At 34.5% G+C, this 25,029-nt stretch overlaps 3 protein-coding genes across 8 annotated transcripts; 1 reads left to right on the top strand and 2 right to left on the bottom strand.

Moving 5' to 3' along the window:
- Positions 1–57: 57 nt before the first annotated feature.
- LOC122569703 (phosphoserine phosphatase) lies at positions 58–1,638 on the bottom strand. 2 transcript variants are annotated; one of them, XM_043731153.1, is made up of 6 exons: positions 1,308–1,638; positions 1,037–1,219; positions 738–872; positions 511–656; positions 275–436; positions 58–205 (listed from the first exon to the last, which is right to left on the bottom strand). In XM_043731153.1, the coding sequence occupies exons 2-6, from the start codon at positions 1,174–1,176 to the stop codon at positions 117–119; spliced, it is 672 nt and encodes a 223-aa protein (XP_043587088.1). In that variant the 5' UTR covers positions 1,177–1,219; positions 1,308–1,638; the 3' UTR covers positions 58–116. The 2 variants fall into 2 exon arrangements, with proteins under 2 accessions (XP_043587088.1, XP_043587087.1); XM_043731152.1 differs by having other exon boundaries at positions 1,037–1,637.
- Positions 1,639–2,903: 1,265 nt separating this feature from the next.
- LOC122569701 (G-protein coupled receptor Mth2-like) lies at positions 2,904–13,207 on the top strand. 3 transcript variants are annotated; one of them, XM_043731148.1, is made up of 5 exons: positions 2,904–4,398; positions 8,145–8,223; positions 10,705–10,889; positions 10,957–11,122; positions 11,967–13,207. In XM_043731148.1, exons 1-5 carry the CDS (start codon positions 3,570–3,572, stop codon positions 12,322–12,324), a joined length of 1,617 nt encoding a protein of 538 aa, XP_043587083.1. In that variant the 5' UTR covers positions 2,904–3,569; the 3' UTR covers positions 12,325–13,207. The 3 variants fall into 3 exon arrangements, with proteins under 3 accessions (XP_043587083.1, XP_043587084.1, XP_043587082.1); XM_043731149.1 differs by lacking the exons at positions 2,904–4,398; positions 11,967–13,207 and adding exons at positions 4,464–7,829; positions 11,678–11,941; XM_043731147.1 differs by lacking the exon at positions 2,904–4,398 and adding an exon at positions 4,470–7,829.
- Positions 13,204–24,760, bottom strand: LOC122569697 (pre-mRNA-processing-splicing factor 8). 3 transcript variants are annotated; one of them, XM_043731138.1, is made up of 28 exons: positions 24,544–24,760; positions 24,281–24,467; positions 23,607–23,844; positions 23,240–23,408; positions 22,985–23,149; positions 22,655–22,870; positions 22,033–22,371; positions 21,677–21,782; positions 21,026–21,554; positions 20,713–20,939; positions 20,293–20,619; positions 19,988–20,194; positions 19,590–19,880; positions 19,121–19,501; positions 18,797–19,035; positions 18,519–18,665; positions 17,187–18,396; positions 16,803–17,092; positions 16,510–16,701; positions 15,950–16,144; positions 15,689–15,860; positions 15,299–15,586; positions 14,986–15,179; positions 14,514–14,895; positions 14,189–14,392; positions 13,951–14,075; positions 13,698–13,852; positions 13,204–13,606 (listed from the first exon to the last, which is right to left on the bottom strand). In XM_043731138.1, exons 3-28 carry the CDS (start codon positions 23,824–23,826, stop codon positions 13,452–13,454), a joined length of 7,125 nt encoding a protein of 2,374 aa, XP_043587073.1. In that variant the 5' UTR covers positions 23,827–23,844; positions 24,281–24,467; positions 24,544–24,760; the 3' UTR covers positions 13,204–13,451. The 3 variants fall into 3 exon arrangements, with proteins under 3 accessions (XP_043587073.1, XP_043587074.1, XP_043587075.1); XM_043731139.1 differs by having other exon boundaries at positions 24,281–24,458; XM_043731140.1 differs by lacking the exon at positions 24,281–24,467.
- Between the last annotated feature and the right edge of the window lie 269 nt (positions 24,761–25,029).

Below are 25,029 nucleotides of genomic sequence, written 5' to 3'. Positions count from 1 at the left end.
TTGAGTAAGGGAAATATTAGTTAAAAACTAATAAAACTCTGATCCTTTACTCATTGATTATTGTTAAAATTGTTCAAATATCGCAATATTTATTAGAAATATTGTATTGTTTACGTTTACAAAATATTGACAAGTTCATTAAAATCAGTAATATACCATAATGATTGCTGTTTTACACTCTCTCTGATCACATTCCCTCCATATCCTGTATAATAAAAGTGATATTAAATATTAAGTAAAATAAATTAAGAATTAAGGTAATGGAAAGGTATACCTATAAATAGGTCTACTACTGAAATAGTTTCTAAATCTGTTGCTCCATCACCAATATGAACAACAGTTGTAAATCCTTTTTCATTTTTGAGTTGCTCTATTATTTTTGCTTTCCCACCATTTATTGCAGTAGGTTGATCTTCATCAAATCCTGCATATTCTCCTACAAGTGATTTCATAAAACATTTGGATATATTGTATTAAATTAATGTTATATCAATATGAACAAATAATAACCTGTATAATAGAACTTAAGTCTGTTTGCAAAAACATTTTCTAATGGAATATTAAGACATGTGGCAATTGGTGCAATTAAAGAACGAAATCCACCGGATATCAAAAATACTTGCTTTTCACGAATTTGTAGAGCTGTTATCAGTGTTCTGAAATTTTTATAAGCAACTGTAAAATCATCTACGTATCTAGTTTCATTGTTTCTCGTCAACTTAAAAATTATTTCCTACTTAATTCCAGGTGAAAGTTTTAATGGACGTGAGGTCAGAAATTGCTTTATTTGCATAAAGCTTGGTTTTATAATATTCAACCTCTCAACCAAAGACTGTCGATATGTCAGATCTCCTTGCATAGCCCGACTTGTTCTAAAATAATTTTCGGATGTTATACATATATATATATATATAAGCAATTAAATACATACATAGATCATCTTTCCATTAGAGCGGTCACCCGCAAGTGGTGTAAATAATAATAAAAAATGTGTTATATTTTTAAACAAAAAGAATTAAAGGAAGAGAAGACTTACAACGCAATAACATCGTTTTCTTTTCCACAAAACTTTGCAAGTTCATCAATTCCTTCTTCTTGTATCACAGTCGAATCGACATCGAAGGTAATGGCGTCGGCGTTCCTCCATATCAATCTTAACTCATTTGGATTAGCCATTTATCTCGTTCAATTCAACAAATGGTACGCCAAACTGACGAATCTTTTATCGTTACCACGTACAAAACGGGTAATAATCAGACTCGTTTACTTTCAAAAATCACAATATTAAAAAGGAAGGATTTACGTACCTATATTACATGCATATGGAAGTTACACATATATGTAGTTTACTTGCGTATACATCGGTCGACCTGCTTTGATCACTGATAAAAAATGTCTCTTACGAAATTCGTTATAATATTCCCCAATTACATAAAAACAGTATATGAATTAGAAAATATAGTATAGCTCCGAAATCTTCAATATTCCAGCTTTATTAAAATTATGAGTGTTTTTTAAAGTTAAAACATTATTGATACGTTATGCAGTTAGAAAATATACTCAAGAGTATTGATAATGAGAGAAGTAAACGTTATATTTTTTGTTTCATTGCATCATTGTATCGCTACATTACGAAAGAAATTATAACTGAAACATATAATGTTTACTTAAGAACTGTATAATTTGATAAACGGAGGTAATAAGAAGAAAGGGAAACATTACGGATGAGGGGGTGGATTTTAAAAGAACTATTGTATTGTTGTGTATAGATATAACCCATTTGAAGTTGAAGAAAAATTAATCAAATATACGAAATAAAACGCTTAGTATCGATAAATTGAAATATTTAATAAAACGAAATTAATTCCCAATGTATACGCCTGCACAGGCCACAGGCCACGGATCAAGTATAGAATAGATCTGCTATTTTATGTTTCTTACTGTCACATGTACTGAAATACCGATTGTTGAAAATGAAAAACTTTGTTTTATCAAGTATTTAAGATTTAGAGCGGCACGGTCGTACACAACTGTTAAGAGTGTAGGGTATTGTAAAGCGATTGAAAGGTAGAAATGACCACAAACGAGCTAGGGAAGTCAAAAGAAACCAATGAAAGTTGATAAAGTTGGAAGCAACGTTCCAAATTCATATTATCATTTGCTTCTGAAATTGTAAAGTATAAACACCGATTTTTGGGTAAAACACCATGTTTAAAAATTTGAAAAAATATAAGCATATTCTCTGAAGTTTAATTTACACTTTATTTTCATTTTAGGAACTTAGATGTTTAAAAATAAATAACGTGTTGCGAAGATCATGAGACTCGTAAAATTAATTTGATCAAAAGTGCAAATTTCTTTTCGAATTAGTACATAATAGAGGACAAGATTTAATGACTCATTTTGAGATCAATTTTCAAATAAGTTGAGCGTACGTTTGTCTGTAACTTTTTAATAGGGAAATTAGCTTGCTGTATAAAACTGATAATTATATTTACAAAGCGCGCAAATAAGACGAAAAGAATATTATGTTCGTTTATGATTGATAGTTTCCGAAGTGAAAATTTGTTTAATTACTCAGGATGCAAGAAAATAAAAAAATAACAGATTTTATTAGTATGAAGTAAGATTGTTTTGTTATTTATGCGAGTAAAAATAAGAAATACAAAAAGAATAAACGATGAAAAGTCAGAGTAAAGTCTGCCTCCTTTTCTTCTATAATTTTCATTTATTACATAACATAAAATTAACGAAATTCGAAGGAAACTTGTCAAATTTGTTATATACATATTGCATATGTATGTGTGTCTAGAATTTAGTGCGTAAATTTGAATTTGACATCACTTTCAAAAGATTAATAATTTGTCGGTGGTAGATAGTAATACTGATTAAAATTAAAAGAAAGCATGATTGTGAAATCAGAAATGATATAGTCATAAAAAAAGCATAGAATTCAATAACTAACTTGATATAATATAATAATTGTTGATCGTTACACAGATTGATCTGCGTGATGTACTTAGTCGTGTTCAAGTAAAGTGCTGCGCTCTAGTTAGCGATTGTAATGTTATCGAGATTGATGAACGAGTTACAGAATGAGAAAATGAAAAAGGGTAGTTGGAAGTGGAGACTGAAGCTATTCCGTAATACCATAGTATTCGGCTGGTACTCGTTCGGCATTGAGAGGAGCGCGCGCGCGCTCGCGCGTTACGATCAACAGAGGATCGAAAAATACTGAGGGCAGTTAGTCGCGAGCTTTGCGATTCATCGGGTGATCACCACCACATCATCAGTAACGTGGACTTTCACAATCGTGCGAACGATGATTTTTTAAAGCATGCTGTTAGCCGGTGTTGAAAGAAAGGAAAACAAATAATTGGAAGAAACTAGGAAATCGAAATACACGTACACCTTGCAGATAATAGAGGAAGGAAGGGGAAAGGGAAGGGGATAGGGAAAGGAAAAGGAAAAGAGAGAAAAGAAACGAAAAAGAAAGAAAGAGAAAGGGGGTGAAAGACAGTGCGGCGCGATCTTGAGCGCGGGAAGACGCACGGAAATAGGCAATAACAATGCAGCATTTTTGTACGATTATTCGCGTAATTTTGTTCATTCTAATTTATCGATTAACAGAAATCAATGGGGAGGAAATGGAGAGAGAAGAAGATTCATTTTGTCGTCCATTCCCTGAAATTATTTTGCAAGGAACTAAGATCGATAGATCTGAGAACGGAAGCTTAGTGCACGATAAGTTGGTGTATCCTGCTGGATTGTATCGAGTATTTGAAAATAAAACATACGGATGCACATGTAATTTGCGAGCATGTTTGAGAAAGTGTTGTAAAAAAGACGAGATTTTAGGGAAAGGTATTCGGCCTAACTGTACTCGCTCATCAAACGGGTTGCCTGCTCCGGTTCTCGTTCTTAAGCAGCATCAACTCGCTACCGAGATTAAAGGAATATCCCGTATAGACGAACTGTTTTTTCTCGTGGAAGATATGCAGTGTCCCACGAGGTTTATGCTCGAACCAGAACGTTTCGAAGATGATGAGTTCGTCCTGCTGCCAAACGGTACCCTTGAAACTCCGACCATCAACTATGCAGCATGGAGTTACTGTTTCGACTGGCAAGAATCTTCCAAAAAGGTCGTCGCTTTAATTTGCTCCTCTAATTCGTCCATAGTAAATGCTTCTTCTGATCCGGAGGAGTCTTTCGACATTGGCATCGTTATTTCTATACCGTTCTTTCTCGCGACCTTTTTCGTTTATGCGATCATTCCGGAATTGAGGAATCTCTATGGAAAGACGCTAATGTGTTATGTGGCTTGTTTGATACTCGCCTACTCTTTTCTTGTTTTTGCCAAACTGCATTACTTAGAGTTTGTCTTCTGCTCCACAATAGGTAAGCAATTTCATTTTATGCTGCTTGCTTCTTCTTCTCTCGTGCGCGCTCTCTCTCACTCTCTCTCTCCGTTATACTTCTCTATCCCCTACGCATACACGCACTCTTTTTCTCCCTATCTCTTCATTCGTTTCCCATACCATTATCCCCTCTTTTAGGTACTTTGATTTCTTTGATTAATCAAACATTACGCACGGTATGAAAGCTATGATATCGTTGTCCTATCAGTTTAAATTTCCGGCACACCCTCTTTCTTTCTCTTTCTCTCCCTCTCTCTCTCTCTTTTTTCTTTATAATAATCTTCTTTTACGAATTCGCGATAAAGTCGAAGCAAAGCGAAGGAACTGCGAGTAAATAAGATAATGTATCAAATTCTCTGTTATGAGAATTGCACGTTGATCGTTTATTAGGTACGCATTAAATGTATATTATTTTGAGAAGTTTCAATGAGTTTTGTTTGCAAGGCTTCCACTACAGTTTCGAAAGTCTGGAGAATTGTATATCGTTTTCGTCGAAAGATAAATCGAATTAGCACTATGTCTCATTCGCGTGACATCGTTCACTATATCATGGAATCGCACGCGTGCGTGTCTTTCTTTACATACATATACGTATTATATGCCATACAAGTATATATATATAGATCTATTATGTATATGTATATGTACAGTCGTACCCATAATTAATTTGTAAGTTAATGCTTATCATTTTAGCGAATTGGCGAGAAAAGGACAAATGACGTAAAAAATCACATGATATACATTCGTTATAAGAATGAAGTATACAGGTGTATATATATCTACGTATATTTATCAACATTTTCGCGTTTATATGTTAATAGTAAATGCATATATTATCGTCAATCTTTATTTGATACTTTGACTTTATTTACATATAACGTAAGCGTAATTTCAAAATATTCAAAAGATCAGACACGATTGTCATTACAAGGCAATGAGATTACAACTCATCGATATAAATATGATAATAGACGGTTAACAACGTAAGCTGTAGTCAAACAGAGATACTGGTTTCGTGAATATGATCATTGGTAGTTTGAAAAATGCTTATTGTTAATGTCGTGATGATCATTTACGCGAGAACGTGTAGCGTTCTCGTTCATTAATCTTGCACGATAACTGCGACGATGATTTGACGTTCGCGATGACAGCGATTCTATGTCGTTTTCCGAAATCACGGAACGTAAATAATATGCGTTTAACAATGTGATCGATCACGACAGAAATAACGTCGCTTCAGTTCTAGTTACAGCTTTGTTCGCAGATTTAATAGATATACGATCGATATTCTATTATTATTCTATTTATTATTTTAGATAGGACTAGTTTTTTTCGTTGATTCGTAAAATTGCTAAAAAACCGTCCTATTGATGTTCAGAGCAGCTGAACGACGATACGCGTCTGAAAGAAACTGATAAGAGGCAAACTAGCTATCGAAGTCACATGTACTTACGATTAGTTTGGTCAAAGGCAAAGAAAAAACTTGTACAATTTCGTACTTGCAGAAACAAATAGGGCGATAATTGTTCTTATTTTCGATTTTGCCTTTTTCCTTCCTATTGCCAAAACTGAACAAGTTTTTATTTATCCTTGATCAATAGTCAGAATTTGCATTTCGACATAAGTTTTGTGAATTCTCCATTTCTTATCTTACGAACATGAAAATGAACAGAGCGAGGATGAGTCGTGATGTCTCTCCTTGTCACGTCGGGCATTGCCTAATGAGAATTTCGTCTTCGCTTTATTTTCTATTTATCTTGCTTTCTCCTACTTTGCCATGGCATGTGCTATACTACATTTATGTATTTACATATTTACATATAATGAGCGCAAGCGGAAAAATATCGAAATATCTTGTGGAAACTATCTGCTCGATATCTACAACTGCGATCCAATAAGAGTTGGAGTTCTTGATCCTGATGTATACGTAGGTATGTACCTCGATCGATCTTCTCGTCTTGCCCTCGATCGATCGGATTGTTTGACTAAAAGTTGGTTCGTACATTGTACGCAGATACTTGCCGCACTTTGTTTTACCTATCTTCTTTGACATGTGTATGGGTTGGTAATAATTTGCGACCCATTCATCTTTGATCTTCGTCGAGTTATCTTTCCCGCCGTACACGCGTTATCCCTCCTCCTCTCATTCTGCCCCATCTCCCACTCTCTCTCTACGTCTCTTCCTACATTTTCTTTAATATTCCTTTCGATTCGTAACCTTGAAACTTGTTTCGGCTGTTGGGAAGGAATGAAACGTTTAAGTTCAAAAAGAATGATAGAAAAAAAGAAGAAAGAGGAAGAAATAGGGAAAGGGAAGGATCGAAGATGGGTATGGGAGTGAGGAAAAAGGGAGAGGGAAAAAAGGATATAAGAAAAATGCAGGAGAAGGGAAGGAAAAAAGGGAAACGACAAAATCCATGGTAGTAGTTAGTCGGTTACAACGTAACGCGGCCAAGAGACGTTGTAGACGTTGGCAATCGTTGTATCGTTTCCGCATAACGCGATAATGTCTGTGGTTATTACGAATCCGGACGATTCACGATAAGTAGTTGCTCAGCGAAAACCTACCTACTAAGATGTTTCGTGTGGTGTTCATCGGCCTATTATCTACGATACCCGTGATACACTCGATGGGACAACGATCCACGCAACTCCATGATACAACAATGTTTCCACGTCGAGATCTCGTCGAACACATCGCGTACGGATCGACGATGAAAGTGGAAAGTAGCGAGCAACCGGAATTGTTCCGATCGAACAAAAAGTACATCGAAGAGGAGAGAAATGTTTCTACGATACCAAGTACAGAAAGCGTTGGAGGAGTAAGTCTGCTCATATGCTGCCCGTACGGATACCGTTTGAGCAAGGACCAATGCATCAAAACGAATGACACCTTTCGCTTCCCGGCTCTTTACGATTCCAACAACTTGACCTTAATCGACGAGTCACCGAATCATCAACGCTATTTCAATTTGCTCGTTCGAGATCCTTGCGTCGATCGTCAACGCTATAAACTTGACCCGAATATGAATCCGATGGATGCGTTCATGCTTCTCGACAATGGTTCGATCTACATGAAAAACGAGGGTGATATTCTCCGAGATGCCGACTACTGTTTTGGTATCCTCGATACCGAACTGTTCGATGTGATTCTTTGTTTCAATTTGGACGAGAATGAAGATACGCAGGAAACGACGAAAATTACGGTACTGTTTCCTGTTGGATTGATCATATCGGTGCCATTCTTGTTTGCCACGTTTGTCGCCTACATATTGATACCAGAATGGAAGAATATACACGGCCGTACGCTTCGTAGCTATGTCGGTTCTCTGCTGATTGCCTATGTGATACTCGCGGTCGTACAGATGACTCCGCAGCAACAGATTTCGGATTCTCTTTGCATCGCATTTGGTACTCGTCGTATGCCGATTTTAACCAGTTTACCGTCATTTTCTCGATATTCTACGCTGCTTCTTATTCTACCTTTCCTCCACCTTACCATTGTTTCTAATTACGTAACGCAATTATTTTAGTCCGTACGTCCGTAGCACAACGCGGGTATTCCCATATTTATCCGCATGCTTATACATCTTACTCTATTCTTTACAATTCTTTTTATCGTATTAAATCATGTTCACTCGCTTAGTGGCTCTATAAATTCATACTGTGTATTATATGACAAATGCATTTCTATGAACGGTGTACTTAAATCGAATTCTGTTTCAGCGTTCATCATCCACTTTTCTTTCTTAGCCAGTTTCTTCTGGTTGAACGTTATGTGTTTTGATATTTGGTGGACTTTTGGGTAAGTTATATTTACGTATGTATGTAAAACTTAGATCATTTACATATCGATTCCAAGCCTTTCTTCATCTTCAACATTTCTTCTTGATTCGATGGCGTTAAATCGAGTCTAAGTACTACGAACTAAAGTGTAATTTGACTAGCAAGCTTACGACTTATGACCGCTTAATCGTTAAAAGCTTATTATAATCGATGGTATACGTGCCGTGAAACGTGTTACAAATACTATTATATCTCCTATTAGCCTTCTAGCTAAAGCAATTCGATAGTTGACGAACGTCGAAGAAAATTGATAGCGGCATAAACGCGAATTAATATCCGGTTCGTGACGGCACGTGTACACTTTGCAAACATTCTTAAATTAAGTTCGATCGGTCCACGAAGTGGAAGTGGCTCCTTTTTCGAGTACTTTTACTACTTAGACGTCTCCGTCCATGACGTATCGATTTAATGCCTCACATTGTCGTTCTCGTCAACGATGACAACAATAACGATAACATGTCTTTTCTCTGTCCTCTGTTCCAATTTTCGATCGATCCGATCTTGTCTCTTCGTATACAGACCATTTTTTCCCAACTTGTTACTATTATGATAAACATGTAAAATTCATAATGGAATAAACGCGTTCGTTGGTATCACGTTCATTTATTTCGATATATTAAAACGACAATGACGAGCGTATTTAAGTGGTAGAATCGCGTATAGAAGCGAAACGATTGATTGTTAAAAATCGCAAGTAACGATCTTTACTTGCCGGAACGAATTCTTATAAAAGTAGCAGCTCTACCTACATATATATCTGTAAAGCGCCAGGTGTACAGCAAACAAATCGTGGCGTATTCTCTAAACAAACCTCGAAAGCTCGGAATTGCTCTTTTCCTCGACACCAACGCCGACGCCACACCGACGCGACGCCATACCGACGCCACGTCCATGCCATGCTAATGCCACACAGTGTCTATATACACACATAGTACGCGTGTACTGTTATGTGTATGTATATGTACGATGTGTACGTGCCGATATCGATTCCGATATTTTGCAAATATTAAAACTACGATAAAACACGAAAGTGGAAGGAATTTTAATTTTCGAAAATAAAATCAATGGATCAGCAACTATTACATGATTTACATGATTTACATGTTTTACAGATGTCCCAAACAGATTTCAGTTGTTAATCGCAACACGTACTGTAGATTATTTTATATTAGACTATGATACGTAACGATATTTCAACGTCTGAATTTTCTTCTCATATCAGCTGAAAAGATTACCGTACGATAATGTTACGTTATTTATTGTTCGCTATCTTTCCAATTTTTCTTCATTTGTCGAATTCTATGGAATTCGCTTTTTCAACGAAATCACACATTCTATAGTCATTGTATAGGCATATCGGTATTTTTAAACGTTCCGCGAATAGAATAACGTTTCAAGAAGAGAATCGCGTGACGAGAATGTCGCGCCCGAAAATTCTAACCACTATACTACATTTTAATATCATTTGTAACGCATGTGTAATCGTAATACTACGAATGGTCGTTCGTAGTACACACATGTAGTTGCTCTTTCTGCCAAGCCCTTTTTATTATATACGTAAATTTAAGTAAGTAGAGATACATAGATGTGTGCGAGTATAATTAAGGGCGTGACTACGCGGTGCGTTACGCGTACCCATGTCGTCCCCTATTAAATGACCTCGATTCAGCTGATGTGATGATATACATAATATGTACTTACTTATATACAATATACATACAAACATACGTGTGCGGACACCAGTGACATCACTCGCCATCAATCACAAATTACCACCGCACTTAATTCGGACGATATATCCGTAATACTCGTTCCTCATATCTTTTCGCAAATATTACCCATCTGTTCGCAATTAGTTTCTCCCGATAAAGTTAACCTCAACGAACGAATGAACAAACCAATTCCAATTCTAATTCTACAAATCGTCTATTTCTTTCATTTACGACTATTTACAATTGTTTTTCATTTTTCGCTTTCTTTATTCTTCTTCTTTGTTTTTGATCGTGTCGATCAGTTGCGCGTACATCTCTTGAAAAATTCCAATGAATCGAATTGCGTTTTTATTTTCGAAAATGTACTCGAACGAAGCTCGAATAAATAGGGTAAAATAAGACGAAATGGAATAGAATACGGAAATCATGATTTCGATTGTAATTTCGATATCACGATCGTGTTAAAGAAAGGTAAAAGCGTTATGTTTTTATGCTGTGCCTCTAAAAAACGAAGAATTAAAATCTCACTTTCGTAAGATGCGATAAGTAGGAAATACGAAATGCGTCATCCGGGACCACAACTTGCGCGTATCATATATCCTATATGTCGGAACTAATCTGAAACCTAAAAGTGAAAGTGTGTCAACTTTCCTTTTCTATTTTATTGTTTGCTTTCGTTTTTTTGTCGGTTTTCCACATTTTCTTATCCAGAGATTCCTGATTTTCAGAGGTTTCCGATCTCTACAGGGCAGCGTGAAGCAAAGGGAGCGAAAAAAGTTTTTAATATACTCCGTTTACGCTTGGGGTTGCGCATCGCTACTCACCGGAGTTTGTGCCATTATGGACTTTCTTCCTGACATTCCAAAGGATTTTATCAAGCCACAATTTGGCAGAATTAATTGCTGGTTTACGAGTAAGTGCTCATAAACCTAGTCTCGATAATTTGATTCTAATTTTTTATAATTTCGATACCGTTATAGCTAACAAGGCAAGGGCGATATACTTTTACGCGCCAATGGGCGTTACTGTGTTTTGCAACATATGCCTTTTCATCTCCACGGCGTTGAAGATCGTGCAACATAAAAAGAACACTGCTCAACAGCTTAAAAGCATAGACAGTAGGCGTCACGACGACAATAAACAATGGTACGTTTTCTTTTTTATTCGTTTACGCAATGAAATTGAAAAGTTCTTTCCGTTTAAAAGCTGCTCAATTTTCTTACTTACCTACAAGTAACACTAAACTACCACTATGAAGATAGAATAGCTCCGTAATTACAAAATCGCGACATTTTGCTTTCTTTCCTTTAATTACATCGATGTAATTGGACGTTATCCCTCTTATTACACGCCTATGTCGATAAAATTATTTTCGGACCTTCTCTCGGAACTCGTAAAACAAAGATTTTCCCATGGTTCGATTTGTTTTCGTAATGACGGAAGAGGCGGGTCCCTCTCACGTAACAAATACATCCGTCCGAACAGGGTCTCGCTCGCGATCGCACATTTCATCTTTCAAACTTGCCATCGTTTACATCTACGTACCAGCTGCTACTACATACTTGGAATACGTATTACAAAACATGTACCATTCAAATTCTTTCTACAACGTTATTCATAGATAAGATTGCGCGTATAAGATTTTAGGATACCGTATACGAAAATATATACATATACGTTATACATACGTTACGGGCGCAGTTCGCAGGATATACAAGCTCGATTTCGCCAGAACATTGTCAGTATCACATATACACACTGCTATCCGGCAAAGTAGAAGAAGTAGTTGCACATATGCCGTTGTAATGAGCAAGATTGACATTGTCCACTGTCAATGGTATTGTCAGTAACTAATTTCTTTGCGGTCTTTGGCAATGTCGGCTCCGCATATTACTAGCCACATCTGCGGATACTCCTGTAATATACACATACATATAACTACTTTAATTTTTCACTTTACCATATTTTAATTTTAATTCGTGTTATTCAGGTTCAATCTATATTTGAAACTCTTCATCGTAATGGGCATTAATTGGTCAATGGAAATAATATCATGGCTCTGCAACAATTCACCGGCTTACATTTGGTATCTTACAGATCTTACCAATACTTTGCAAGGTGTACTCATCTTTTTAATTTTCGTTTGGAAAGATAAAGTCAAACGACTGTTATTAAAAAGATTCAGTTGTCACAGAAGTAACATTCTTTCAAGAAACTCGACTCGCAGTGCTTGTCATAGTTCAGCGACATCTCGTACTTGCACATTGACGACGACGACACAGTTTCAGGAGAAAATCGACCCCTATTCGAATGAATCTTCTTCCGGCAAAGCAATCGATATGAATTAACAAGAATCACGATTAGCCTGGGAAGATTTAAATATATGTGTACTTTGATGTTTGCGCGATTCATAAATACGTATGGCCCATGCGACTATTTTTCGCAAAAACATCACAATTTTCTTCGTTTAACTTCATTCACATATCACATTCGTTACGTTTACATGAAAATCGTGAGAAAAATAATGCAGCGAATTATATTGAATTGAAATGAAACAGAACGGATCGAACTGAAACGGAATGGAAATCAATAAAAAATAATATAAATCAATAAAATTAATATAGGAAAAGAAGGAAACATTGAAAAATGTTATTAGATTGGTGCTTATCACAAATGTGCACTCACTTAATATTCGATTTACGTTGAATACTTAATTGATTGATGAAGAAACGAAGAAATGTTGAATGTATATTTTATCGAAGCATATCTAGTCATCGTTAATGGGTTGTCTTTCTAACGTTCAAACTTACTACCGTATGATTGTTCGATATTTGCATATGAAGCGTTCAACTTTTATTTTATATTGTATAGGAAGTTGTAATCACCGCCAAGAATATGCGAATATAAATTAAGAATCTTTAGAAACTTTCAAGTTTAATATCATTGTATCGCCGAGATAATGTACGAATAAATTAAGGTTACTCTATTATAGTGACACTCTTTTCTCTTATAAGTTCTAATAGTAATAATTTTATTCAATGATCAATATGACGAAAATTTCATCGAATTTTATGTTGTAAAATAAGAAAGTAACAATACCGCATTGTTATGTATATCAAAATGTATATTATTTACTATTCTTATTATGTTAAATATGATAAACATTTTGTACATTTTTCTTATATGTATACTATACATGTTGTACATCTAATTAAACACACATTATATATATATATTTCTTTTTATTCTATAAAGCTATTAAAATACAGTACAAAGTAATTAATATCTAAAGTAATACTATACCGAACCTATTTATTAAACATCACGTACTATGAGTTTCCAACTTTGTCATAAACTCTATTGTTTGTATTGTTGTATTGTTGTATTGTTTGTATTAGTGACAAAATCCCGGTAGCATGGTAATATGAACTCCATAATTTATTACACCTCGGTCCCTTCTTTCGCTTTCATCCATTTATGCAAATACATCTTCTCTATCGGCTCCAACGCCTTCTCCATCCTCCAAGCTAGAGAAATTCAAAAAATGGGCAGGTCTGTGAATTTCGTGATAGAATTCTTTCGGATTCGCCAATTGCAACTCATATTTCATATTTGGATCATGTCTCACACCTGTAATTACCGAAAAAGATAATAAGATAGTAAAGTATAATATTCAGCTACCAACAAATGAGAGTAATCAAATCAACAACATATATCTTACCCATAAAGTTATAATTCCAAGACCCTTGACTCGGAACCATGAAAAATCCAAGGAAACGATCAGACAACAACATTTGTACCTTTTCATAATGACTCGGAAGATAACCTTTAGGATTATTTCCTTTGTCGGTATTTTGCTTTCCCCATTCGAAGCCACTAAAACATGAACATATGTATAGTTTGACAACAATCAGAGAAATCGTGAGATATTTAAAGACAATGATAAACAACCACATTTTGTTCGAAATACGAACCTAGGTGTTAATTTGTATGCCGTAAGAGAACAAGATCCTGGCGTAAAACTACAAGTAATAACGATAGTTTTTTCTCCATCCCAAATTGGATTTTCTGCCATTATTCGAGCATGCGTAGATATATCCTAATAAAATAATGCCGTATTAGCACAATATATAATACAATGTATCATAGAACAAAGAATAGCCTTAAATCAAATTCGTTCAATAAACATGTATCCAACAATATAATATTAACCTGTGGTGACAATTGTGGCAATTCGTTAGGTTGAGTATGAATCCAACCGAGAGGCTCCATCTCTTTGAGATATTGATGATTTGGAAGTGTATTAGGTAAATGAACAGTTTGATGGGTACCCCATTGCGGAGCCATAACTATACATCGTATTTCTTTAACTTGTGGATTATCTGGTGGACTAATCCCATATAAATACCCCGCGATCTATATAAAAGAGAAAGAAGAAAAAGGAAAGATTAATTAGATATTATTCGTAATTTCTCTGATACTGAGCCGTACATATATGTATACTTATTAAATCAAGTATTTCATAAAAGAGACATACCTGCGCTCTCAAGTCCGAAATGGTAACAAATTTCTTAAGAACATTCTTTGGCAAAATATAAGTGTAACCAGTCTCCTTAATGTCATCAGACGATACATATATATGATTGGTCCGAAGATGCAAATTAGTAGCTGAAATTGCTCTTACTCGCCATTCAGTCTTAGAACTAAACGTTTGCGTTTCGTAATTGGAAGTTGTTGCTGTAATAATTTCGTCCCCGTGTTTGTTTACTGTTCGTGTAGTTGTCGCTGTAAGCTGCGATTGTTCTTTTGTTTGCTTTTCTATTTCAGCGATTTGTTGACGTTGTGCAGATGGTGCACTAATTTCCATACCCAAAATGATATCTCGAATTTCTGACTGTGTCAGCGATGCAACGTTTACACTAAGACCAATACAAATTTTCCAATTACTCTACAGTCATATTTTGTACATATTGTTATAAAGAAAAAAAAAGATCAAATATTGTACGTACTTGTTCTTTTTACCATAATCGGCTAAAATAAGATCTTTTAATTGTACTTCGACTTTAATCCATTCATCATCTGTTAAAGAAGGCCATATATGATGTGGTTCTGTTATGGTTGTCTTGTCAGGTTTTAAAACAACCTTTGTTCTCTCAGTGTTAACATGTAATGCGCGAAGAATAAGAATCAAACGTGAAAAAGCCTATAAATAAATAAAACGATTCATAAATCGGGGTATAGAAAGTATATTAAAAAGGGAAATACGATAAAAATAAACAGGGATGGAAGAAGAAGAGGAAAACATTTATTAATGATAATTACCGTGTACGATGAAATAGTTTTCAACCAATCATCATACAAGTTAAATAACACCATTTGAGGTTCTGTTGCCTTCAATATTAAATCACCAAACTTTTCGACTTTCAAACAAGCCTGGAATGGTAATTGGAGCTCCGATCCTTTTATAACAATGTTTGGGAAATCGAGTAAATGCACTTCCAAGGGATCCAACATTCCCTTTCTCGTTACTATAATCTGCTTAGGTTGTTCTTCAACCGGTAAAGATCGAATAAGCGCAGCTACTTCTTCAGCAGTTTTCCATTTTGCCAACTGTTACATGAAGATGTAATTTTAACCACATTAACTACTTTTTTAATATAATATAATTTTCTAATTTAATTATAATGAGTATGCTGAATGCATATTACATACCTGACCTAAACGCTTTTGACCAGCCCAAACAGAAGTATGAATAATTTTTAAAAATAATTGGCCGGTCCGAGGATTAAAAATAAAGATAGCTCCATTTATAGGCTTTGTCGTTAAATTGCCTTCAAATGTTTTATGAATTGTAACACGGTAAACGTTAGTATCATCGACAAACCTAATAGATTCGGAAAATGAAAGATCTTTAATATAAATGTATATTTTTGTTTCATACTAATGAAAATATGTAAAAAGAGATAGAAATACCAAATAATTTGATTCGAAAAGAGTTCCCCATAATTTTGTGAAGATAAATATGGTTCTGTAGGTTCTGATGAATACAGTTGCAATGCTTTTCGAATGCGTTCTCTCAATACGTATAAAGCCGGGTTAGCCTTCATTATTTTTGCCATTGCTTGCTGTATAAGAGGCTTACATCCTGGGAACCAGTTACCATAGGCGCTAATAAACAAAATTGCTATGTTTACAAGATATTCCTGCAGTGGATAATACATTTTTATTCACGGATATTGACCGGTTACGATAATTTTTTCGAGTAGCAATGGAGGAAAAATCGCCTACCGTCTTTTAACTCTACACGCGCATTTGACTCTAACAATTTGTCCATTTGATTTTCAAGGAATGCATTCAAGTAAAGAGAATGCATTCCGACTCTGTATCTGAAGTATACGAACAAAATAAGACAATTATGGAATGAATAGTTGATGCAGTAGAGAGGCATTATTCCTCAATAATCGTCGATCAGTCAATTTCTGTGAATTTCAGTATAGCGTTACTGAATACAAATAATACTTAAAAATATATACCTATGTAAATTATAAGCCAAATCGATAGCAATTAATAACCCTGTTGGTGATGGGTAAATAGACATATTGTCTGTTGTGTAATCCAAAAATTTGGCCCTAGCATATCGTTCAATATCGTGAGAATCATAATCTCCCCACCTAAGCTGTACGTCTATCCAATATTTTTGTGTAGTAGTATTATCCATAAGATCTCTGTTAAAGGAATGAATTATTAATAATAGATACTGAGCCCAATTCTAAGTACGATAATACGAAATTTATATAGAAAGCTAAAAAAATATGTGACTACTTACTTTGAATCAGCAAGTAGCGATGGCCTAGAGACATTCCACTTATATGCAGAGAAAAGCAAAATATCGGCGCAGGAAGAATTCATCTTGTACGATTTTCTAGGATGAATGGTCTCTTTTTGAACAGTTTCGATTTCCAATGCATCCAATTCTTGATCAAAAACTTGACAAAGATCCATCACTATCGATTCGTGTACTTTTTGCCACAAGTGAGCACGAAATATTTGAATTAGCGAAATCTTTAGCGTTGGAATTTTACCATGCATAAATATTCCTGTTAAATCCAGTTGTACCTAATGGTAAACAAACAATCCACTTATATCAAGAATATACCTCTGATTATGATCCATCAAATAATTATAATCCATTAACATGATGAAATATTACCTGAAAACCAACGTACACATTTGCTCTGTTAATAGTTGGTGACCACCATAAAGTGAATCGACGATTTGGAATTTGATTTAAACCAGACCTTTGAGCGTTAGTCAGTTTCTTATATTTCATAGATTCTTCGAATCCAGATGCTTTCTCCCAAAAGAGACCTTCCCATGTTGGGAAGTATGTCCCTTTAAAGAGAGTATGTTCCAAAATACCCTCTACACCGCCAAGAGCCTGTATCATATCTGTTCGGTAATTATTTAAATTCCACAATTTACCATCATGACGTTGATGGGTCCACCAGAATGGATTTTGTTTTAAGACCTGATACTGTTTAAATTCTGTACGTATTCTCCAACCCTTATCATAGGCAAGAGTGTGTCTGTCTTTCTGGAACAGTGTATTTATTCTAGGGATACCACGATCCCAACTATCTTCAAGATCTTCCAAAGTAAGTCTACGATTTTGTGCATTGGCCTCTTGTCGCTTCAACGCATATTCCGCCCATACTCGTTGGGAATCTATAAACTCGGATTCCCAGGGTTGAATGTATCGATATAAGTTTGGAATTAATTGATCTTCATCGTGACTCATGCCTGAACGAAAATGCGTAATACCAACGTCGGTTTGTTTCGACCATCTTAAATCCGACTGAGGTATAAGTACATGTCCCATCGAAAGCATTCCAAGCCCACCCAATTCCTTCGGTGTATAAAACACTACCGGTGGAAATCGCGAAGGCATTTTTGAATTAAGACCAATCTTGATACGCGTTTGAATTTTATTTTCGCATTTAACCAATAAATCTAGAAGTTCTTGTGTGTTCACCACCGCTTCGCGGAAGTAGGTCATGAGTCCAATTAAAGCTGTATTCCATTTGTTAACAATTTTCGTGAAGGTTGTGGATCCAGAAGCCATAAGGATTTGCCTAACTCTGTTATGAAATCGTTGCAGACTTTCATCATCGACTCTCAAGAAACACTGAGCCGTCCTTTCTTTTGTAATTTCGTTTTGTAAATTCCACACACCATCCCTATGCGTGAACTCTTCGTGCGTAGTTCTACATTTTGGCAAAATTCTGCACTCAAATCCACTCATGTTAAATAACAAATTAGGATTATCTTTACTATATACACTAACAAAACTATTTTCCCATTGTATCGTAGTCGTGGAACGGGGTAAACGATTTTTAATATCCCAAAATACAGCGCGACCTCTGGAAATAAGAAAATAAGAAATTTTAAAAGAGGAAGAAAAAACAAAATGAATTTAAGATTAATCTACAGTAAATGAAATGAAAAAAAGAATTAAATAATCATTCAATTATTATTTACTTACAAATTAACGTCATGCTTCATAAGACGCATTCGCGCATCTCGGGGCCAACACTTTTTATTATTATAACCAACGATATTTTCATTATTAGGATCTGGATGCTCCGTTAAATATCTCTGAATTAGATCTCTCGCTTCATCGGCAGAAAACCTATTAACATAGAATACAAAATTAAACGTCAACTGACATCCCAACAACTTGATCAAAAATAGACAGAAATCTATGTTTTGTATACATGAAGAATAAAACGATTCGTCGGACGATAAGATATAAAATCTTACCTCAGAAACAAATGTATTCTATCTACATATCTGCAATATAACCTAATAGGATGTGCTGTTTCTGAAGCTACGTCTTGGAAAGTTAAAAAGTCATTTGGCATTTGGGGTGGGCCAGCCATTTCACTAGCTCTTTGTAATCCAAGAACCAACAAGTCTAATACCAGACCGTAATATTGCGCTATAAAAGACGCAAATTGTAATCCTCTAATTATTCCATAACTGTTAGTATGATTCATATCCTAGAAACAATCGCATATATTATATTTTTCTTTCTATTTAACAAAAAGAATCGATACATGCTCTTTAATGAAATAAAGAATATACCTTATAATTTATGACAACGTTATTCTTTGCAGTCATATAATCGGCTATGTTATGATCAACGATCAATCGAAGCACTCTATTCAATAACGTCAAATCGATTTTTTCGTACAGTTTCTCGAATTTTGATTCCAACAATACATTACATTCCCCTTCGCTAACATCCCAAACATCTTGTAGATTGTTGATACCCTGACACCATTTATATACCAATAGAGGAGGTGGTTCCGTATCTGAAGGTTTAACCCATGGTGGAAATAATCTTCGCTTATCTGCTTCATACCACAAGTATTGATCTAAATAGGCATCCGTAATTTTTTCAAGCGGCTCGACGTCGTAAACGGGAATCAGATGACTATAAAGATCCATGAATTCTATTCCCACCTACGGAGGGAATACATGTAAGTTTTGTAATAATGAACAAATCCAAAATGTGGAGGTTAGAAAAGGTAAGTAATGAATAAAATTTTACTTCTTTGAACGTTCTTTGGGTGAGAAGATGACGTTTGATTCTAGACAGTGCTTCATGAGGATTGTCATATGCTTGTTCTATCAAACCAAGTTCTTCGCGCTGACTTTGATTAAGCCTCGATTTAACACTATATGCTTCCTTTAATCGTTCCAAAGCTAATATCAAAAGCTTCGTGTCATGTTTATAAGACAATGGTGGGAAAGGTATAGGAGCAAATCTTCTCGATTCCAACCAATGTACAGTTGTAGTGTATATAGCTACTGCTTCCTCTGGGGAAATATACGGACCATCCTGCGTGCACAACAGACGAAATGTTTATAAATTGATGATTAAATTTTAGAAGACATATGATAAGTACACGAAGAGTGTACTTCGTAATTGTTCATTTCTTACTGTACCTTCAAATAATTATGCTGTCGTTCTTGTTCGGCTTTCAGATAAAGTCGGGTGAGACGTCCAAGATTCTTTTTACAAACAGTTTTATCCACGGTAGCGCCACGTCTAATACGTTCTCGATTATAATGCGCAGTATTGGTCCACCAATCTGCCTTCATTTTAACATACCGAAGAATCATATTTTCGATCGGTATTGGTAATCCCGGAACCTACGGGAAGTAGTTAATGAAAAGAAACCGTAATAAGTTTTAAACAGAAATCATTAGCAATAAGTAAAGAAATCGGAAATTAATTACGATAGACGAACCTTCCACGGAATATTAGCCTTCCAACATCTCCACGCCTCGCTAAGATGCTGAAGTATTGTCCGAGCTTTATTCTGTTTGATTCCCTCTGGCATCATATCTACAATGTCGTGCATCACTGATGCTCTTAGCTCAAGATCAAAATGCGACTCTACTCGCTGTTTCGTTACAGTTTTCGCGACTCCCTTCGAATGGCGACCTTCAAATTGCCTAGACAACAAATTCCCTAACCATCTTTCCAATAATGGAGTAATACCCCTCATAAAGAAAAGCCATACTCTCCAGCCAGGTGCCCAGAATCCACATCCAGGACCTTTCCCGACAGGACCCTATTCATTCACATATCAAAAGTAACCAATGATTCGTTGTATTTTATTTAAATGATATTAATAATAGCACACGATTTAATCTAACATCCTTACCGTATTAAAGCGATAATAAATTAAATGTTTTAAGTCTTTACACATCCTGATTTGTCGCATTAGTTTATATTTATACCGATACATTCCAGTTAACTGACCAACGTGTGCAAAAATATATTGCAAACCATCCGCGAGTTGAAATGCATCAACATTATTCAAACGATATTGTACGTGAGAATCGATGATTAATTTCGTCAAACGGAGAATCTCACGACACAAATGGAAAGCTGAAAAAAGTCAAATACTCAGAAACTTTATGTCAAAATTCGTAAAATGTATAAATTGTTTTTATGTGTTTAAACAGATGGCTCACCATTTCCAAATCTAGATTTCTTTCTCTCTTTCGTCGTTAGAGTTTTTACTGGTTTCAGGTTAAAATTGTAATCTAAATGAAGATAATTCAAATTTTTTCTATGAATTAGTAAATTTAACATGTTATATCCTTGTCTACAGACTTGTAAACCAGCTTCAACCCAATCAATTGTAGTTGTTTGGAAAAATTTCGTGGATTTGAACGACCGGAACAAATAACGTTTCTTTTGTGGTTTAGGATGTCTGTGTTTCAGTGCATTCAACACAAAGTATTTCAACAACTTTTGATAACTAACTCGAACTTTAACGGGTTGTCCTGGTGGACAATGTTCTCTATACCAAGATTTCACTAGAGGAATGTCAATGGCTCTTCTTGTTCTGCCGGAACGGGTATTAAATGGCCTTGGTGCCCATAATAAAGCTATACCATTCGCTGTGTTGTCTGTATATAATGGAGTTTCTTGAAGGAAAGGTTGCACTTCTTCAGGAAGCACAAAATCTTCGTCATCTTCGATTTGTGGTTCCACAGTCTGAAAAAACATATGTAATTCATGCATTCTACCGATTTAACGATTACTCCAATTAATTATACACTATATATATATATATAGTGTGTATATATATATATATATATATATATCATGCTATTTACCTTGAGGGAATTTCTGTGAGAAATAGGGTTAATCAAGGGATCAAAATAAAATGCAGGTAAATCAGGATCTTCAGTTTTTATATAAACAACATTTGGTGCGTGATACCTGTAAATATCATTTGAGAATTTCATTAGAAAATCAAATTACATATTGTCATACTTTAAAATTTTTTACAAAGATTGTAGGTGATTTCAGCAGTTGCCTTTTATACTTCACAAAGGATACGAATAACAATCACCACTATATTTCTTTACCACGCTGCTAGTAAGACTTTAATATACTAAGCATAGACAAGTCTCAAAACTTATGTGGAGTTATTTATTGTACATATTTATTGCATGATATTATTACTTACCACGATAAATGTACAAAATGTGGCATGTTGTTATATAAATAAGGAAACGCAATGCGGTATTCTGTTCTTATAGGCTGTCTAATAATAATTTTATTAATATCATTAAACTCATTCCAATCTTCATCGGCCGCGTTTGAATCCTTCACCAATGGTTCAAATTTTGGTCCACCTGGTATAGCCATATTTAATGCCTTCGCGGTAAAAAACGACTTTGGGTCAAAGAGATAAAAAAAGTTTTGGTCAACCAAATCCGTCAATAACTGATTAGCTAAACGATATAAAGTCGCCATTTGCGGTAAAGTCAAATTCCATCTTCGATAAGTAGATCCATTTACGTGCCTGTAATGTTATTAGCAATTAAACAAGATTTGATAAACAATATTTACATTGTAAAATATATTTCATACACAAAGCAATAATTCAGTTTAGCGTTTTGTCCAGCTAATAGTAACTCGTAGTACTCATCTCGGATAAGACTGACGAATTACTATAGCCATCAACTCACATGTTAGCTGATCTCAGGACCCCTACGCAATTCATCATAGAATATGATACTAACTATATGATACAAACAGATGTAATGAAATGTCTGTAATTAATTCAAACAATATTTAACACCTACTTTGTGCCAACAAGTGGTTTATGTTCATAGAACCATGATGCCACAGATTCATCCTCCTCTGAATCCAATTCAATTTGAATAGCTTCCAATGGTTCTACATCCAAAACATTGTCTGCGTAATCCAATGGAGGTTCTTCGTCGTCAAATGGCGGAAATCTCATTCTTTTGAAATGCCTACGATCCCTTTTTTCTCTTCTCATCATAATCCACATTGTACTAAATAATAAAAATAGAATATGTATATATATACTACACACGCATGCACACACGGTTTATTTCTTATTGGATATTGCATAAATGCAAACAAATGGAACATTTTTCTCAGCTTACCCCCATTGTGCAATATATACAGGTTCAATAACCCAAGGAATTTCATTCACAAATGTAATTGCACCTGTGATATGATACAACACCTTTACATCTCGAATTTGTTCCCACGGCATAGGCATATTTTCTAGAAGTTTCATAACTGCATGAGGCATGTATTTTAATGCTCTGAAACAGAATTAATTAAATAGAGGAATTGTTTAATCTTTATTTCACTTTATGAAAGACATCAAAGTTCAAATATATCCATTTACTTACCCTAAATAAACACGTTTATCATGTCTATATTTCCGACTGCTCATATCTCCATGATCTCTAATAATTTTTCTTATATGTTCCGGGGGCATATGTTCTTTTTGAGCATCCACAAAACCAAACTTTCTTTTCTCTGCAAATCTTTTTGATTGAAGTTGTTGCCATTTTTGAGCTAAAATTACATAAAATATATAAATATTTATAATATATTAATATAATTAATATATATATAATTTACAATATAACACCAATATACAAAAGATTAAATTAATTTCAGCTTTATATAAACATTGTATCATAAATTTTTAAATTTATATTGTAATAATTTTACATTTTTTTTTTAATTCAAAAAATGTTAATTTTTAAGCACCTTTTTCTTGAAGTTTATCTTCTGACAAAACTTCAGGTTGTTTAGGCATTTGTGGCAATGGGGGTCCGGCTATTGCTTGCATATGAGCATGATGTGCAGCTTGTGCATGTGCAGCTGCTTGAGCATGAGCCTGAGCTGCAGCTAACTGAGCATGGGCCTGTTGTTGAGCCATCATCGTGGCCCAAGGATTTGGGCCCAATAAATATGGTGGAATCGACATTTTCTTTAAATTAAATGACTAGAAAAAAGAAAGGAAAAAGTTATTTATAACAAAATAATGTATTTCAAGTATTTTGGTAAAATGTTTGTATTTAACATAAATTGGTGATATATACATCCTATAATTGTAATAAAATATTATTTGGATTTCATATACATATGTATATAAAACAATAAACAATACATATTGATACAATTACAAACAGTGCCAAACAAAAGTGCTGTTAGAAACAAGTAAATATAAAACGGACCAATTATAACCAATATGATAAGATAATATAAATGTATTACTGCATATACATATCGTTATGTCGCTTGGAACATTACACGGAAGATATAAATAATTACAAATTTAATGTAACCAATATTTTATTTTTCATTTAGAAATAAATATTGATTTTTACTATGTAATTTAACAATATTTTTTTCGAAAAATTAATAAATCGTAAACTTACTTTGATATTATACGGTAGACATTCAGCACGGACGTAAATCAAACAGAACTAAATAATATAGATGTTCCACTCTACAGTATAATATTTAATTTACTAGCCATATACAATGGACAACATGGCAACACCGCTATACATGCCATTAACATTCGACAATAACACACTACACCATCACTATGACCTAAAACAACTTGTTTGCAAACAATTCTATTACACGCAAAAATAAGATATGAAAATATAAAGATTTATATAAATATGGAACAAACCTACGCTATATACGTATATCATACGCACATACACATATTACACTGCACTATAATTTAATTCATTGTTCATACGACTGTTTATGATTATTTGTCATAACAATGAACAAACATTTCATAAAATTATAAGAAGCCATATCAATTAGGTGAGCTTATATCACAGTAGGGTTATATCCAGTTATATTGCAGGCACGAATTGTATTTGCATCAAAACCAGATTCTTCCATTGTTGCCATTCAAATTCAGCTTAGTGCCATGCTAGTGTCGGTTGTGTGTTTACACTTACCTTAGCTACTTATTGTAGATGTCGCATCGATAAACCTTTTCACTTTTTATTCATTTAAAAATATGCATATCGCCAAAATATTTAAAAATGTAATAGAATTAAAAGAAACGAAAGAAATTGTTTCTAATATAAGTTCACGTTGAATTAAATAACAATTCTTTATTTCAATTTAATGTTTCCTTTCTAAACGGATATTTCAAATT

Source organism: Bombus pyrosoma, linkage group LG7 (assembly GCF_014825855.1).
Source record: "Bombus pyrosoma isolate SC7728 linkage group LG7, ASM1482585v1, whole genome shotgun sequence".
Classification (NCBI taxonomy): Eukaryota; Metazoa; Arthropoda; class Insecta; order Hymenoptera; family Apidae; genus Bombus; species Bombus pyrosoma.
This window is presented reverse-complemented; position numbering and strand designations above follow the sequence as displayed.